The 19211-nt window shown below is 41.8% G+C and overlaps 1 protein-coding gene across 2 annotated transcripts; it reads left to right on the top strand.

Moving 5' to 3' along the window:
• Positions 1–624: 624 nt before the first annotated feature.
• On the top strand, positions 625–17967 carry LOC119630128 (uncharacterized). Of its 2 annotated transcripts, none has more exons than XM_062674671.1 (5): positions 625–2998; positions 4251–4331; positions 10843–10926; positions 17197–17377; positions 17770–17967. In XM_062674671.1, exon 1 carries the CDS (start codon positions 815–817, stop codon positions 2459–2461), a length of 1647 nt encoding a protein of 548 aa, XP_062530655.1. In that variant the 5' UTR covers positions 625–814; the 3' UTR covers positions 2462–2998; positions 4251–4331; positions 10843–10926; positions 17197–17377; positions 17770–17967. The 2 variants fall into 2 exon arrangements, with proteins under 2 accessions (XP_062530655.1, XP_062530654.1); XM_062674670.1 differs by having other exon boundaries at positions 17190–17377.
• The last annotated feature ends 1244 nt before the right edge of the window (positions 17968–19211 follow it).

Here is a 19211-nt window from a genome sequence, read left to right as displayed (position 1 = left end):
CAACTCGCCCGCGATACTCGCGGCAGTTCAGACGCCAAGTCTTCACGGTGAGCGGCAGGACAACATATCCTTCGCTTCCATGGAAAATGATATGCAAATAAAAGTCCTCGGTCTGCAGTGGAACCCAAAGCTTGACGTCTTTTCATTTTCTGTTCAAGTAGGAACCGATAAAATAACAAAACGTGCGATTCTCTCTCAAATAGCGAAAATTTATGATCCCATGGGTTGGCTCGCTCCTGTCACTTTATATGCCAAACATTTAATACAATTATTATGGTTATCAAAAGTTGGCTGGGACGACCCACTGCCCGTGAATATATCAAACGCGTGGTTGACCTTTATCAATGAGTTACCACTCTTATCGCAATTAGAAATTCCACGTTATGTTTTGCCAAATACATATGCTGTCCAAATTCATGGGTTTTCGGACGCATCCGAGAAAGCATATGCTGCTAGCATTTACCTACGTCTTACGGACTTACAACATAATGTTAGATGCTTTCTTTTAATTGCAAAAACTCGCGTGGCGCCTATCAAACCGGTTTTGACGATACCACGCTTAGAGTTATGTGCGGCGGTATTATTGTCTCAGCTGTGTGAGAGGGTGACATGTATTTATAAAGATCGTGTGAACTGCGAAGATATATACGCATGGTCAGATTCTTCTATTGTGTTAGCGTGGCTTCGATCACCACCTCATGAATGGAAAACTTTCGTGTCTAATCGAACGAGCGAGATACTCTCACGACTTCCTGCAAGGTGCTGGCGTCACGTTCCATCTGAGGATAACCCAGCAGATGCTCCATCTCGTGGGATGCTTCCTCAAACATTTCTAAATAATGAAATGTGGTTTAATGGCCCGCCGTGGCTTGCCCGAGAGCCGTCTTGCTGGCCCACGAACAAAAACATTCCTAATACTACGGAGGAAAGACGTAATTTAACAGTAATGCTGAATTCAGTAATAACACAACCGGAGGACGTGGAATACATATCACGCTTTTCCACGTTAGGTAAACTCGTTAGAATTACAGCTCGAATATTTCGTTTTTACAATAATTGTAAGCGAATAAAAAAATCCTATCCTGATTTTATTACGGTGTCCGAGTATGAGTTTTCTTTAATGAAATTAATTCACAGAGTTCAATTATTTTGTTTTTATGAGGACATAAAAAATATTTCACAGGGAAAATATCCTTCAAATAAACTCAGACGTTTAAATCCCTTTCTTGACAAAGACAATAATTTACGAGTAGGAGGACGACTTCACAAGTCAATTTTGAATTTTGATTCTAAGCACCAGTTGATTCTACCTAAAAAACATCATTTAACTTTTTTAATAATCGATAACGCTCATATCACAAATTTGCATGCCGGATCTCAATCTGTTCAACACATTTTATTTCAAAGATTCTGGATCTTATCCAGTCGTGATATTATTCGTATGCGTATTCATAGTTGTGTTCGTTGTTTTCGAGCACGTCCTGCTCCGTTACAGCCAGCCATGGCTCCGCTACCCGCCTCAAGAGTGCGTCCCGAACGTCCATTCTTAAAGACTGCAGTTGATTTCGCTGGACCGTTTTACGTTCGTGCAAACAAAGTTCGAAACGCGAAGGTAATCAAATGTTATGTGGCTGTTTTCGTTTGTATGTCGGTTAGGGCGGTGCATCTCGAGTTGGTTTCGGAATTATCTACTGATGCGTTTTTGGCGACTCTAAGACGATTTATATCACGTAGAGGTATGAGTACCGATATTTATTCCGATTGCGGGAGAAACTTTGTTGGCTGTAATAACTATTTACAAGAGTTATATAAATTTTTACGTGATAATGATGTACAATCGACGTTAAACAGTAAAACTTTAGAACAAGGTATAACTTGGCATTTTCAGCCACCTTACGCTTCTCATTTCGGCGGCTTATTCGAAGCCGGTGTAAAAAGTTTTAAGCATCACTTTTACCGTGTGTTAGGCACACAAACACAGACGTATGATGAGATGCATACACTTCTTTGTCAAATTGAGGCCGTACTCAATTCACGACCACTCTGTCTGTTAAGTAGCGATCCTACGGACCCTTTACCCTTAACACCTTCTCATTTTTTAATTGGAGGTCCTTTAACGGCTCTGCCAGATGTCTCATTGACGGAGTCTACTTCGAGTAAACTGACCAGATGGCGTTGGGTACAACAGTGTCTTCAACACTTCTGGAAACGTTGGAGTCGCGAGTATTTACATGAAATCCAACAACGCAATAAATGGTTTCACAATCGCGGACCACTCATACGTGAAGGCACCATTGTCGTGGTACGCGACGATAATCTTCCTCCATTACACTGGAGACTGGCTCGCGTACACGCTCTTCATCCCGGGTCCGACAATGTTACTCGCGTAGTAACTGTTCAAATCGGTAATACCTTCGTTAAACGTGCAGTAGTCAAACTTTGTCCACTTCCAATAAACTAACTTTTTTTATTATTATGTTACTCATTATTATTTTTTATTATTTTTTATTATTACTTTTAATTTTCACACATACGTGGTTGAGTTACTGAGTTTTTAAATTTCTTCATAAGTAGTGTTAAAACAATTTCATTATTTTAAGGTGAGCGGCATGTTTCGTACCGAAACAGATTTTTCGTGTTTCTGTATTTTTATTAATATCGAGTATTGGGCAATACATCTTCAAGACAACACAAATCTTAACCTAGGTACAGTAAGGTTCGATCTCGCCTGTAGACGGCCGGCTAGCCAACCAGAAGCTTGCTGAGCAACCCCTCCAAGCCTACGGGCAGAGGTCGCCGTCGTATAGTAACTTAACACACGCGTTCCGCGACAGACATTCTTTATTACAAACAACAAAAATTACCCAACGCAAGTCACGCGTAACCATTAGAACCAGCGACAATTGTTCATCGTGTACCAGTCAAGGGACAGACGGTCCCACCTCCGGAAACGACGCTGAGCCCAGGGAGCGCGAGGCAGTGGAAGGAAGGTGAACCGGTAAGTCTTCAGACATATTTCGTTCCTTACTGTACAATAGTTATGCCGCAATAAGTGTTCTTCTATTTTAAAAAATAAAACAACGTCAAATATCGTTGACATTAAAATTTTGGTTAAAGACCCGAGCGGAGACGGAGCGGGCCGCTTGTGTAATATATTTTGAATCCATCACAGGGAGGCACCACATTACCGTCGTGACGCCGATTACCGCGCGGATGAGGCGTCTAGTGAAGGTAGAAATATGCGTTTAGCACAGTATCATCTTACTAAAATTCGTCGACGGATAAGTTTCGTCTTATCCAAGGCTCAAACGTAAATTGTTGAACAACGACACGACCTGCCTACCGGCCTGAGGCGAAAGTCCGATGATTTTTATCTTCCCAAAGAATTGTATGACGAAACGAGAAAGAACTGTGCTACTTTTACTTCATGCAATGGAAAAACATTTTTTATTGCATAGATTAATGAACGAGTCCACAGCCCACTCTGTTTTGTGTAGTTACAAAGTAGATAGTTTCGTAAATTCTGTCATTTATCTTGAGGACGAAATCTCAATTTATTATTTATTATACTCAATTACAAATAAAAAATAAAAAATACAGATTTCATAACGCTATATTGTTCCTGCATGTAAATAAAAGAACGCGTGTTAGGTAAATATGTCCGAGAGGGCTGGTGGTCGTGGCGCCGACGACCGCCAGTCCGGCGTCCCGAGGGGGACGGCGATGGGAGAGATGTGCTCCGCACTAAACACTTCACTTTCCCCCCTTTGCCTTTTCATGAGTTCTGTCTCATGTGAGGTTTGTTCGTTGGTTGTTGAGCGACAGGAGGTTTTAGTCGGTTCGACTCCGACATGCTCCGCCCGCCGTCCCCAGTGGAGGGCGGAAGTCCGGCGATTTCCTCCTGACCAAAAAAAAAAAAAAAGGTAAATATGTAATTTAAAAGCGTACGATCGGTTACTTGACGTATGACTTTTATTTATATAATATATAATATAAACCACAATACAAATTTTATTAAATTATATAAGAAATACGCTGTGATTATTTAGTGCATTGTCGTTTTAAGCTGCTTAAAAGTAGCAAACTTCTCTGTAAAATACTATTAAAGTCCTCAGACTTACTAACTTGCGTTCAACGCGACGAAGTTCTTGGGTTTTAACGAAGTCGCAGCTGTTAATAAGTTTGTGGTATTTAAGTGCAAAGAATCAGAAATTGTCTATTTTTTTTTTCATTTGGTATTTTACATTAAGGTGCTCAAAATTTTCGGGATGAAGTCAGAAAAGAACTATGCTCACCATACCTGGTACCAAGATACAGTTTATTCAGAGCAGGTAAGCTTCCACTCTATCTATTTAATTTCTTATTACTTAAATGGGTAAACGAGCTCGCGGCTTACCAGGTTAATAATACCTGCGGTTACAAAACCCATAGATATCAGAACTCAATGCCGTCGCTGACTTTCGGACGTGTCGATTGACTTGTAAAATAGCTATCCCACCCATCACACCGCACCGCGTTTTTTTTTATTGCTTAGATGAATGGACGTGCTCACAGCCCACCTGGTGCTAAGTGGTTACTGGAGCCCATAGACATCTACAACGTAAATGCGCCACCCACCTTGAGATATAAGTTCAAAGGTCTCAGTATAGTTACAACGGCTGCCCCACCCTTCAAACCGAAACGCATAACTGCTTCGCTGCAGAAATATACAGGTTCGTGGTAGCTGTCCATGCATCCTTAAAATACGTCCTACCACCAGCTTAGTGAAACTAACGCGTCAAATTCCGGATTCAAGGCTTCCTTCGATATTTCTTTTCCAGGCATACCCATTTCTAGTAAAATAAATGTAGAAACACTGAAAATTCAGTGCTAAAATTACGTAGTATTAACATTTTGACTATAATCGCGAATACTCTGTGTAACAAAACGTAGTCATTTTATTACGTAAGATGATTAGAAGCGCATTTTGTTAGTATGCACCAGACGCGGGCACCACGCCAGCGCACTACGTGGGCGTCCCACTTTATTATTTGCATTCACAAATTCGCGGCTCTTAGACAAATTTGGAATGAAACAACAGTAAGGCAATTTTTATTACCAGTCATCAAGTAACATTACAATTTGCTTCAACACACTACCGAGATCTCTAAAGCACGCTTCAGGTATTTAAAAGAAAAAATGCGAACTGCTTAAATTACGTGATTAAAGTTGAAATAATATCAAATATAATACGAAATAATGGGAAACATCACATCCTTAAAACAATTCTAAATGTATTCAACAGACGTGGTACTGCGCATTTCATTACTAATGCAGTTTGACAATTTTCGAACTACTGTCTCACATATTCCGCTTACAATACCCCACCGCGCCATTTTCCTGGTAAGCTTTACTGTTTGGAAAATTCTAGAACTTAATCTTCTGAATATTTTATGAGGTCGTCGTATACTATACACTTTACAGTTCCATTTATTAGACCAGAGAATCTGAAATGACGATATTTGTAGTTATAGTGACATGATATATTATTATGCAATCACAAACAAAATATACTGTTACGCCGGTAAGAGTAACACCATCTATCGCCGAATAATCGAACGAATATCGAAGAATCTAGTAGCATCTAGAACGCTCGTGAAGTACAACGCCATCTATTGTCAGATAGCGGAAACACAATACTAGAGATGTGTGGAATATTCTCGGTAATTCTAGGGATGTGGTATCGGCTATTAAAGCGTTGCAGAGATGGCACGCAGTCAGTTAATAATCGGAACTACTCGAAGCGAAACAGCGAACAGATCACCTGAAGCGAAACGGAAGAAGCGAATTGAGAGTTTTAAAGTGTTTGTTGAGTGTTTTAAGTGTTCTAAGTGTTGTATACAGTTTTAAGTTGTCCCGAACCCCACCGCGTAACAATACCATAATGTCGATAAACATCACATCTTGTAACAATTATCGAACAAGTTCACAGTGTTCTAAGTGTGAGTTAGTTCGCGGCGAGCCCTTTTGGGAGTTAAGATATATTGGTCGTCGTACCCTTGTAATTTGGTTTACGTTATTGCTTTACTAATTACGTATCACGTCTGATTAGTGTTGCATACCAATCGGGGTGTTCAGTAACGTTTTTATTCTACTCAAGGAATGAATTGCTATTTGGTTTAAGCGATATTTATCTTTGTAAACAAAGGTCGGTATTTTTTTTTTCTTTTTTATTGCTTAGATGTTTGTATCTGGTATTAGCATCAACAAATGATGTTTTTAATTGAACTTCAATTTTTTTTTGTTGCTTAGATGGGTGGACGAGCTCACAGCCCACCTGGTGTTAAGTGGTTACTGGAGCCCATAGACATCCACAACGTAAATGCGCCACCCACCTTGAGATATAAGTTCTAAGGTCTCACGTATAGTTATAACGGCTGCCCCACCCTTCAAACCGAAACGCATTACTGCTTCACGGAAGAAATAGGCAGGGTGGTGGTACTCACTCGCGCGGACTCACAAGAGCCCCTACCACCAGTAAAACCAGGCTTACCTCCTGTATAATTGTAAAAATGTCGCTTCACGCCCCTACACATATGATGTATGTATATTAAAAAAGTCGAATTGTTTATATTTCCTAAGGACTCCGAAACGGCCGAACCGATCTGACTGAAATTTTCAGTAAATCTTTTGATTGCTCAAGCGGGTTTTTTTTTATTGCTTAGATGGGTGGACAAACCCACCTGGTGTTAAGTGGTTATCTTGTGAAGATTGGTAGCGATGGAATCAAACTCAAATCAAAGATGGGTCAGCGAATTGGGCCGGATTAGACTAATATTTTAATTAACTCTATGTTTTATCAATAACAACCTTACTGATTGATTATTAAATTGATTTTTAATATCACGTTTGCTTCATGCCCAAAAATTACATTTTTAATTTACAAACGTTCCTCGTTCTTATGATTTTGTATAAATATACAATAAATTCTTGGTTTAATTTAATTCACATTTTTTTTATTATGGGCAGGGGATGTAAAGGCGGGTATAAAATAACAGGCAAATAATGTATGAATCGGTAGCTATCATCGAACAGAATACATCCGGCAAGGACCTTAATCGCGCTAATTAAAGTTACAGCCTATAGTTTGAATATAATAATATGTTTCGAACAATTGTCAGAGCATATGTCTGTCTATCGAGCAAAAACAACTACATAATATACAAGTTATTTATGAACTAGATAGGTAATAATAAAAAATACTTTTAAGGTCTAACTGGTGGTACGACCTGTTGTGAGTACTGGTGGTAGGACCTGTTGTGAGTACTGGTGGCAAGAAGGCAGGTCCGCGCGGGTAGGTACCACCGCCCTGCCTATATCTGTCGCGAAGCAATAATGCGTTTCGGTTTGAAGGGTGGGGCAACCGTTGTAACTATACTGAGACCTTACAACTTATATCTCAAGGTGGGTGGCGCATTTACGTTGTAGATGTCTATGGGCTCCAGTAACCACTTAATATCAGGTGGGCTGTGAGCTCGTCCACCCATCTAAGCAATAAAAAAAAAAAAAAAAAAACGAGAGATTAAACCGTAAAATTAGTTTTAAATTATGTCTAAGAGCCGAGAAGATAAATACTATATAGACAGACGAGCTTTCTGCTCGTGGGGTTTTAATTGGTCACATATTTAGACACCTTGAAAAATGAACGTAAAATCACAATTCTATTGTAGATGGGCTGCCCGATCCTCGGATCTGGAATGTGAGATTGATTGAGAGATATTAGTAAGACGCCGCTATCTATCAATCCTGACATTTATTCTTAATCCGTTCAGTTGTATCTTCATGTTACTGTTCATATTTGACTTCGTTTTATCCAAATCTAAAACCAACCTCCGCTTGAAGGTCCGAAGTCTAGCGACAGCTTTACAGCAGGTATTACTGGCGGTAAGACCTCTTGTGAGTCCGCACGGGTAGGTACCACCACCCTTGCCTATTTCTGCCGTGAAGCGGTAATGAGTTTCGGTTTGAAGGGTGGGGCAGCCGTTGTAACTATACTTGAAACCTTGGAACTTATATCTCAAGGTGGAAGGCGCATTTACGTTGTAGATGTCTATGGGCTCCAGTAACCACTTAAAATCAGGTGGACTGTGAGCTCGTTAACCCATTTAAGCAATAAAAAATAAAAAAGTAGACTAAGAGCGGGTCTACAAAACTAAGAAAAACACAAAATAAATAATAAATGTTATCTTGTCTGTAGTCTCCGTTAGCTAACGTACAATATAATTACAATCTTCGCTGGCCATCTTCAAATAATGAATGAATAAAATGAAACATTTTTGAAAATTATATCTTTTTGTTACCGGCACTGCTGATAATTGCTTCACAAGCCATAAAAAAAAACAATGTCTTTGTAAAAAAGAAAACAAATTAAATTCAACACGTTATCTTCATTATTACAAGTTCACTGGAAATACTCCAACTTTAGAGCATGTCTTTTCTGGAAGAACTAAAAGCCTTGCGGTACTCTTTAATCGAATTTCTAGAGAAACTTCTTTGTCGAAACACTAGCCTATACTTTGTGCCACTGACTACAGTTTTGCGATCACATTTTGTTGGTCGTTTCTTTTAATCAATTTTAATTTAATAAAAATCCAATGATTGTTCCTAAATTCAAATGATAATTTATATCAATAGGCAGAAGTAGCTGTGTGTGCTCTTAAGGCTAAAAGCGATATCCTAAAGGTAACCATTATTATTTATTATATTCTTATCTGTATTATTTTCATTTCTTCTTTGATTATTCTATAATAACTTGAAACATTTTACTAGCAGTCTTTTTTATTCATAATGGAAGTCATTCGTGTACACGTGTCAAGTACTTTTATCATGATCAACATTACAATAAAAATGGTCAGTGCAACAGTAAAAGTTGAACCTTATATCACTCGCTGTGCATTTTTATATCTACGGGCTCTATCAAAAATTATGACAGACACTAGAAAAAAAATATGACCAGAGACATTCAGTCAAACTAGGCAATTAATAAAATGTGGCTCTTTAATCTAATTCTTAATCTAAAAAAACTTATTTGCCACTACCAAACTCTTGTTATTCAAACCCAAGTACCAACCCAAGTAGTGGTTACTGGTTCTGTAATATAAAATTACTTAAGGCAAGTAAGCAATTCAGATAACGGTCGGGAAGCGAGCGATCTCCTCTCGAGCGAAGTTTAAATAACGAAACGCTTCCTAGTCAAAGGATGAAAACTCTTTCGGTACAAGAAATTATTCATTAGCCTTCGCGGTAACGAGCGAACAGACTTCAAACAAAGCAACTCATTTTCACGATCGCATCCAATTGAAAGTGTATCTACAGGAAGTTAAAAGTTTAGATCCGACGAAAATAATCATGACTAGTATTATGGCTTTTTTTTTTTTTTTCGGGTAGAGGGCCGAACCTCCTACGAGGTCCCCGCGCAAAAGGGGCGCGCGGGGTATGTGAGACTCAACGATCTGCATGGTGTTGTGAGCAGACCGCGGGCCCAAGGATTTTAGGACCTACCCACTAAACGACTCCCCTGCACTCTTACACCCGACGTCCGATCCCCTCCGAGGTCAGAACCCGGATGAGGTAGGGGGGCTACCGCGGTCAACACTACAACCAGACGGCGCGGCTCACCCCAAGGACGCCCAGCCGACGGAGCCTTCGAGGCGAATCGAGACTAGTATTATGGCTGTGTAATTTTTTTTTTTATTGTCCTTGTAGGCAGACTAGAGCATACGGCCCACCTGAAGGTGAGTGGCTACCGTCGCCCATGGACTTCAGCAATGCCAGGGGCAGAGCCAAGCCGCTGTCTACCGCTTAATCCTCTCCACAAGCCTCTTAGAAGGACATGTCATAGCGCTCTGGAAAGACCGTGGAGGGGAGCTCATTCCATAGCCGGATGGTACGTGGCAAAAAATACTTCTGGAAACGCACTGTCGATGAACTCAGCAGTTCCAGATGATATGGATGAACTCTGCTCCAATGGCGGGAGGTGCGATGATAAAAAGGAGATGAGGGGATCATCTCAAACAATTCCTCAGAGCACTCCCCATGGAACATACAAAATGCTATGTGTATAGGCTTGGCTTGGTTCATCTAGGATGAACAGAGTACCTAAGCCCACATCACACCGTAAATACTAAGACATGAGATCGAAGTCGTAATTGTTTAGTGAATTACACATTTTCAATAATATAACAAAAGATAGAATGGGACGTGGATAAAATGTCGGCAATAATTACGTATATTAAAGTATGACCTTATTTCGTTGCTAACGGTCAACTATTTTTGATTACAATATACATTGTTTAAAAATAAAATTAACACCCTTAAAAATAGCAAAGCGATTTAACAATGAATTTAATTTTTTTTTATCCTTTCGAAGTTATAAAATTATTGCACTGTCGTCAGTCCTTTAAGTATTCAAGTCGATGAAAATAACGTTCAAAGATTCTTTTACACGCATTCAGTACATACATTCAGACCAAGCTAGTAAAAGCGTTTTAAAAAATTCACTGTCGTCGGCATTTTCTATTTACTTTATTTCCATTTTACATGCCTCCGTCAAATAAAATCTGAGAATTTAAATTACAATATTTTATTGCGAAATCGTTACTCAAAAGCGGCCATGATGCGAGAACGTTACGTTCAACTGAACGCAATCATTAAAACCTGTATTTTACTTTACAATCTCGATGTAATTATTTCACAGTCTTGTCCCACAAACAATGGTCCGTTAAAACAATTTGCGTGAATCTCTACGGGTGTTCGGGAGAAATTCTTAATTTATTTTAAATGTCCGCTTTCAATTTATTACAGATCCGGATTACGATCTACCTGAAAATTGGCCGTGTCACTGGAGCAACGGAGGCATAGATTTTACGTTTAATTTCTATTCGACGAGTAAGGATTTTATATTTTAACCGTTTTTTAAAGAAAAATTTAAGTTTATTTACTTGGTATCTTGGAAATCCCTTACTTAGGTGGGTAGGCAAAATCACTAATGTCTTAAGATTACACAAGAGTCCATTTACATCAGGGTGTGAATTTCTCGACCTGCCTTGAGACATGAAAACCACAATTTGGAAAAAATTGCTTTGAAACTTGATGGTGGTTTTGGGGACGACAAAATATGGAAGGTCTTCTACATAGTTCGACAGACCGATGGTCGGAATACTGTTTGGAACTTTTTTTTATTGCTTAGATGGGTGGACGAGCTCACAACCCACCTGGTGTTAAGTGGTTACTGGAGCCCATAGACAACTACAACGTAAATGCGCCACCCACCTTGAGATATAAGTTCTAAGGTCTCAAGTATAGTTACAACGGGTGCCCCACCCTTCTAACCGAAACGTATAGTTGCAATGTCTACCTCACCCTTCAAATCGAAACACATTACTGCTTCACGGCTGAAATAGGCACGGTGGTGATACCTACCCGTGCGGACTCACAAGAGGTCCTACCACCAATAATTACTCAAATTGTATTTTTGTGGGTTTCATTTTTATTACACGATGCTATTTTCCCTTCACCGTGAAAGTCAATCGTGAACATTTGCTAAATACGTATTTCATTACAAAAATTGGTACACGCCCGCGCCGGTGGGATTCGAACACCGGTGCATCGCTACATACGAATGCACCGGACGTCTTATCCTTTAGGCCACGACGACTTCTAAAAGAACTTGTATGCTTAAATAAAAATTTCGTTAGCACAATTCATATTATCCAATATCTTGTATTCTATGAGGTTAATCACTATTAGTGGTACCCAAAAAGGTACACAGTTCTTCATGGTACAATTACACGTCCGGTGGCACAAAATAAAACCCAGTCCCCTCCTCCGGTAATCCTTCAAGAGAAGGCAGCTTGGGATCGAGTTTCCCTGGCCCTTAAGGCCAAAAATATCAATTTCACGAATGCCCGTAACCTCGCGAACGGCATCCAAATGAAGGTGCATTCATCTGATGACCATAGGGCCCTCACCTCTTACCTCCGTAAGGAGCGTATAAGCTTCCACACTTATACGCTTCAGGAGGAGCGCGAACTCCGCGTTGTAATACGCGGAATCCCTAAAGAGTTAGATGTAGAGCTCGTAAAAGCCGACCTGTTAGAACAAGGCCTACCAGTGAATTCTGTGCACCGTATGCACACCGGTCGCGGTAGGGAGCCATATAATATGGTTCTAGTCGCTCTCCAGCCTACCCCCGAGGGTAAGAAAATCTTTAACACACAGACCGTCTGTAGGCTCTCTGGTATCGCTGTCGAAGCCCCCCATAAAAAAGGCACTCCTAGCCAGTGCCATAACTGTCAATTGTACGGGCACTCTTCCCGTAACTGTCACGCGCGCCCCCGATGTGTTAAGTGTTTGGGCGATCACGCCACGGCCCTATGCACTCGCGATCAAAAAACCGCGACGGAACCGCCTAGCTGCGTCCTGTGTCGAACACAGGGTCACCCCGCAAATTACCGCGGATGCCCCCGAGCCCCGAAAATAAATCGCCGCGTCGCCCGCCAAAACCGCCTCCGAGCTTCCGGCCCAGACATCAAAGCCTCGGCACCCTCTGCGTCGCAGGCTAAGCCAGCGTTCGTTCCGGCGGCGGTGCCCAGTGTCTCGGCCTGGGCGAAACCGCTGCCGTACACGAACACGGCTACAACTCCCTCCTCCGCGATTCGTCCTGCCCCCGCGACTCGTCCCTCTCCCGCGACTTGCCCTCCGACCGCGTCCGAAAATCTCGCTTTAGCGATCGACTTCTTTCAGTCGATCAACTTTGAGCGCGTTAACGCTTTGGGCGACGCCATTCGCGCTGCCTCCACTGCACAACACTTTATCGCCGTTGTGCAGGAATACGCCGACGTATACGCGTCATTAAATACGTACGTCCTCCCCTCCCTCCGCCGGTAATCAATGGCGTATATAAGTAGAAAAAAGCCCCTATCCGTGACGATAGGATTTTTTAACGCTTACGGTCTCGCAAATCAACGTGATCAGGTTTCTGACTTTTTGCGTGACCATCAAATTGATATCTTTTTAGTGCAGGAGACCTTACTTAAGCCCGCGCGCCGTGACCCTAAAATCGCGAACTATAACATGGTCAGGAACGACAGGCTCTCTGTCCGTGGTGGTGGTACCGTCATTTACTATAGAAGAGCCCTGCATTGCGTCCCGCTCGATCCTCCCGCGCTCGCTAATATCGAAGCATCAGTGTGCCGAATCTCACTGACGGGACACGCGCCGATCGTTATCGCGTCCGTTTATCTTCCACCGGATAAGATCGTTCTAAGCAGTGATATCGAGGCGCTGCTCGGTATGGGGAGCTCTGTCATTCTGGCGGGCGACCTAAATTGTAAACACATCAGGTGGAACTCACACACCACAACCCCGAATGGCAGGCGGCTTGACGCGTTAGTCGATGATCTCGCCTTCGATATCGTCGCTCCGTTAACCCCGACTCACTACCCGCTAAATATCGCGCATCGCCCGGATATACTCGACATAGCGTTATTAAAAAACGTAACTCTGCGCTTACACTCGATCGAAGTAGTTTCAGAGTTAGATTCAGACCACCGTCCCGTCGTTATGAAGCTCGGTCGCGCTCCCGATTCCGTTCCCGTCACGAGGACTGTGGTGGATTGGCACACGCTGGGCATCAGCCTGGCTGAATCTGATCCACCATCGCTCCCGTTTAACCCGGACTCTACCCCGTCTCCTCAGGATACCGCTGAAGCCATAGACATCTTAACATCACACATCACCTCGACATTAGATAGGTCATCGAAACAAGTTGTAGCGGAGGACTTCCTTCACCGCTTCAAATTGTCCGACGATATTAGGGAACTCCTTAGAGCTAAGAACGCCTCGATACGCGCCTACGACAGGTATCCTACCGCGGAAAATCGTATTCGAATGCGTGCCCTACAACGCGACGTAAAGTCTCGCATCGCCGAAGTCCGAGATGCCAGATGGTCTGATTTCTTAGAAGGACTCGCGCCCTCCCAAAGGTCTTACTACCGCTTAGCTCGTACTCTCAAATCGGATACGGTAGTAACTATGCCCCCCCTCGTAGGCCCCTCAGGCCGACTCGCGGCCTTTGATGATGACGAAAAAGCAGAGCTGCTGGCCGATACATTGCAAACCCAGTGCATGCCCAGCACTCAATCCGTGGACCCTGTTCATGTAGAATTAGTAGACAGTGAGGTAGAACGCAGAGCCTCCTTGCCACCCTCGGATGCGTTACCACCCGTCACCCCGATGGAAGTTAAAGACTTGATCAAAGACCTACGTCCTCGCAAGGCTCCCGGTTCCGACGGTATATCTAACCGCGTTATTAAACTTCTACCCGTCCAACTCATCGTGATGTTGGCATCTATTTTCAATGCCGCTATGGCGAACTGTATCTTTCCCGCGGTGTGGAAAGAAGCGGACGTTATCGGCATACATAAACCCGGTAAACCAAAAAATCATCCGACGAGTTACCGCCCGATTAGCCTCCTCATGTCTCTAGGCAAGCTGTATGAGCGTCTGCTCTACAAGCGCCTCAGAGATTTCGTCTCATCCAAGGGCATTCTCATCGATGAACAATTCGGATTCCGTACAAATCACTCATGCGTTCAACAGGTGCACCGCCTCACGGAGCACATTCTTGTGGGGCTTAATCGACCAAAACCGTTATACACGGGAGCTCTCTTCTTCGACGTCGCAAAAGCGTTCGACAAAGTCTGGCACAACGGTTTGATTTTCAAACTATTCAACATGGGCGTGCCGGATAGTCTCGTGCTCATCATACGGGACTTCTTGTCGAACCGCTCTTTTCGATATCGAGTCGAGGGAACCCGCTCCTCCCCACGACCTCTCACAGCTGGAGTCCCGCAAGGCTCTGTCCTCTCACCCCTCCTATTTAGCTTATTCGTCAACGATATTCCCCGGTCGCCGCCGACCCATTTAGCTTTATTCGCCGACGACACGACTGTTTACTATTCTAGTAGAAATAAGTCCCTAATCGCGAAGAAGCTTCAGAGCGCAGCCCTAGCCCTAGGACAGTGGTTCCGAAAATGGCGCATAGACATCAACCCAGCGAAAAGTACTGCGGTGCTATTTCAGAGGGGAAGCTCCACACGGATTTCCTCCCGGATTAGGAGGAGGAATCTCACACCCCCGATTACTCTCTTTAGACAACCCATACCCTGGGCCAGGAAGGTCAAGTACCTAGGCGTTACCCTGGATGCATCGATGACATTCCGCCCGCATATAAAATCAGTCCGAGACCGTGCCGCGTTTATTCTCGGTAGACTCTACCCCATGATCTGTAAGCGGAGTAAAATGTCCCTTCGGAACAAGGTGACACTTTACAAAACTTGCATAAGGCCCGTCATGACTTACGCGAGTGTGGTGTTCGCTCACGCGGCCCGCACACACATAGACACCCTCCAATCCCTACAATCCCGCTTTTGCAGGTTAGCTGTCGGGGCTCCGTGGTTCGTGAGGAACGTTGACCTACACGACGACCTGGGCCTCGAATCAATTCGGAAATACATGAAGTCAGCGTCGGAACGATACTTCGATAAGGCTATGCGTCATGATAATCGCCTTATCGTTGCCGCCGCTGACTACTCCCCGAATCCTGATCATGCAGGAGCCAGTCACCGTCGACGCCCTAGACACGTCCTTACGGATCCATCAGATCCAATAACCTTTGCGTTAGATGCCTTCAGCTCTAATACTAGGGGCAGGCTTAGGGACCCCGGTAACCGTACTCGTCGAACTCGACAAAGAGGTCGACGTGCAACCTAACCCATGCATCAGCCCGCTGAGTTTCTCGCCGGATCTTCTCAGCGGGTCGCGATTCCGATCCGGTAGTAGATTCATTCGCGAAACAATTGCTCTTGAGTTGTTAGGTCTCCTTCGGAGGCGCTCGGGCAGTTGTTAGCAAATCCCACCCCTCTTGGCTGAGCCTTGCTCGCCCACCTGTCCTGGTGAAACTGGAAAGGCCTTCGGGCCACCAGTAAACTATCAATCATAAAAAAAAAAAAAAAAAAAAAAAAAAAAAAGGTACAATTACATATATAAGTAGTTCTAAACTCAGTAACTTATATTTTGTACCTTATTTTACGAGCCTTATTTCATTTTTCTGTTCACGTAGAAATCAATATTAAAAATAGAGAGAGGTGTCTTATATGAGTCGTCTATTATCAAAGGTGGCAATCTGTGCATTTGGACAAAAAAATGTTATTGATATGTCAATACAGATTGATTTGAATATAATCGTCTCCTTCAAAGAATACGGTTCAAAACCTGCATTAAATAAAGGTTAATACTTAACCTGTTATTTATCTAAGATGTCGTTCAGAAAAGTTTTGTGACTGCCAATGGAATACAAAGTCAATAATTCGTTTTTCTGATTTACCAATAATTGTCCAAAAGTCACATTGCCGGCTTTGATAATAGTCGACTCATATAGGTACACCCGGTTGGAATGGAGTTCCTTAATATGCAATATTATTATCTTTTTTGTATTTGTATTTAGTAACGATTAAATAAATAGTCACCATAAAATAATTAAACGAATCATAAAATGTGAATAAATGCAAAAAAGTTGGTATTGCAGATACGTGTTTGGAATATTAGTGAGAAAAAAAAAAGTTTCCTAGATGATCGGGAAGTGTCTCTAAAATCATTACTGAAAGATGTCGGTATTTTGTGTCGTTTTTCATTGTTACACTCTCATCGGTCTAGATCCGCAAGACAGACCGCCAACCAAAGGTTCGATGAGGTACTACTCCATTCCAAAAATGATACCGATGTAGTTTAAGATTTGATACTTTTGAAGTATTCCAGATGGTCTGTGTCACAATTACGGCACAATCGTATTTATAATAAAAACCAAAACTATAACTATAACTTATAGTCAATAATAATTTGCGCAGGAGTTGCCGCCCCTTTCAACATGTCCTCCGCCTGAAGAACAATAAATCAAAGCGTGGCCATCTTGTGTCTTTACCACTTCGACAAATAAGATGCGCCGGCGACATGTTGCAGGGGGCGTGGTTTAACAGTCTTTGCACACGGCACTCGGATCACCTGATATGACGTAAAATCGTATGATTTCTGTGCTGTGTTGAGATGTGCGAGTTGACTTGCCCACTCGCCACACATTGATGATTTTCAAGATTTCAGAACCCTAAAGAACGTTGTGTACAAAGGCCTGAATCACATTAAGGAACGTTCGTGCCTACGATTTAAAGAGCATAATCCTGTGACATTGGCAACCATGAACACAACCTACCTGTACTACACCTACTCCGAAGTTCTCGAGAACTGTTGCCTGTCCTATTTCACGAAGCCGTCCGGGAAAAGAGTACGTACATTGACGATATAGTTCTTACTTGTATGATAAATTATTGCAGTTTTGACATTATTTTATTAAAATATGGCCAAAGTGATAAGTGGTTATTGAAGTTCAAAGATCATTGCGTGAATGAGGACTGCTTAAGTAACTCATTGAGAGATAAAGCATACGCGAAAACTAAAAAAATAATTTAATTAAAACACTTAATTAATTGATAAGCATTATTTAAAATGAACATGCACTTCATCGAAAACTATTAGGAAAACAAGAGGGAGAAGCTAAGTAAAGAGCGAGATAGCTACATTTGAAAACTGTAGAGGTCAAATGAGCTTAGAAATTAGTTTGATATCTCACACTTCCGTTCTTATTACCAATTATCATAATCTTCTCTCGTATTTCAGACGATATTAATAACCCCACTATGCACGTTACCAACAGAAGTGGCACATGCAACTCTTCATGGCATGGGATTGATACACCGTACTCGCAAACCGTTCAAATTCAAGAATGTAAAGGCTGTATTGTTCTCAAGTAACTGCACTGACTACAAGAACAAAATGATGAATTTAAATAAAGCATTGCCACTTAGATGAGAAAAACTCAATTTATTTCTACTTTTTAATAAGTCGTATCTGAGTACATAGAATAAACTGATTAAAGATCTAAATCGCGCTTCAAGTTGTCTTATATAATTAGGTATCCTGTATTATTTCCCAATATTTTAATGAAACAAAACCTATATTTTGTGAAGATTACATGAAAACCCGCTCAATATTTCCAGAGATGTGCGTGATTGAACAAACAGACAGACAGAAAACAAATCTATCTATCAAGCTATCTAACAAATCTATCCTTTTTCTATTTTTGTAACACAACTCCAATGTACCAGATTCATCGGATTCTGCTATTTTATCATATGCAAATTCCCAGCATAAATTTTAAAGTTCTAAGATAGCATTTATCACAAAAAACTAATTAAATATAATTTCTTCGTGTTATAGGTCAACATACCATATTATTATGAACAACAGCAACATTAGACATTGCAGGAAAGAGTACGGGTACTTTTGTTTTAACAAATACGCTAAATAATAAATAAGCTTGTCGAAATTAAATTAACTGAAGGCTCTGTAAGAAACTACTACATCTTATACTCTTGATCAACCCTGAGGAGAAGTAGACCTATAAAATCATGGCGCTTATCTCTTTGTGTCTATGGATAATCGATTCATGTCCTTGTGTTTAGTGTATTCGCCAAATTTTTAACAGAAACAAATCTTAGACTTGCATAATTTTAACCTCCAGAAAAGCCACAGAACAATTTTCATTCATAGTGAAGTCGGGAACCTTTCTGATGCTGGCGATTCTATTTACGGACATCAGTTCGAGGCGATAACATATCGGAGTATATGGGACTCCAGTACTTTCAGAGAAGAAGAGGATGACCGAGGTCCTCCTATTCCCCAATTCCTCTTTCCACAATCCATTCTACGCCTTGAGAAAGGCACAAAAGGAAGAGCGTAGCGTGCGCCACACAAGGCCTATAAGGGCTCAATACACCACAGTGGCCAGACCAAACTTACTTAACTACTTATCGGTATTAACTCAAAGGTATCGCATAATTCGCACCGAAAGTCCGCCTTTGTCGATGAATCCTGATGATAGAACGGGATTTTATTCGCTTGTAAGATTCCAAAGGACGTCGTCTCGAGAGACATACTATGGACGCACAGGACCCATCTTGTCAGCCCTGTCTAGAATCTACCAACTCCAACACAGGGGAGGTATCCATGATACCGCTTGGCCTCATGTAGTTTTCGTTTGAGTAAATTCAAATTTTATG

The sequence above is a fragment of the Bombyx mori genome, chromosome 21 (assembly GCF_030269925.1).
Source record: "Bombyx mori chromosome 21, ASM3026992v2".
In the NCBI taxonomy this organism is placed as follows: Eukaryota; Metazoa; Arthropoda; class Insecta; order Lepidoptera; family Bombycidae; genus Bombyx; species Bombyx mori.
Note: the sequence above shows the minus strand (reverse complement) of the source record. Positions and strands in the feature narration are given on the sequence as shown.

Excerpts from the sequence above, each read along its gene's own strand:
- LOC119630128 (XM_062674671.1), top strand. The coding sequence starts at position 815 with ATGCTTCCTCAAACATTTCTAAATAATGAAATGTGGTTTAATGGCCCG.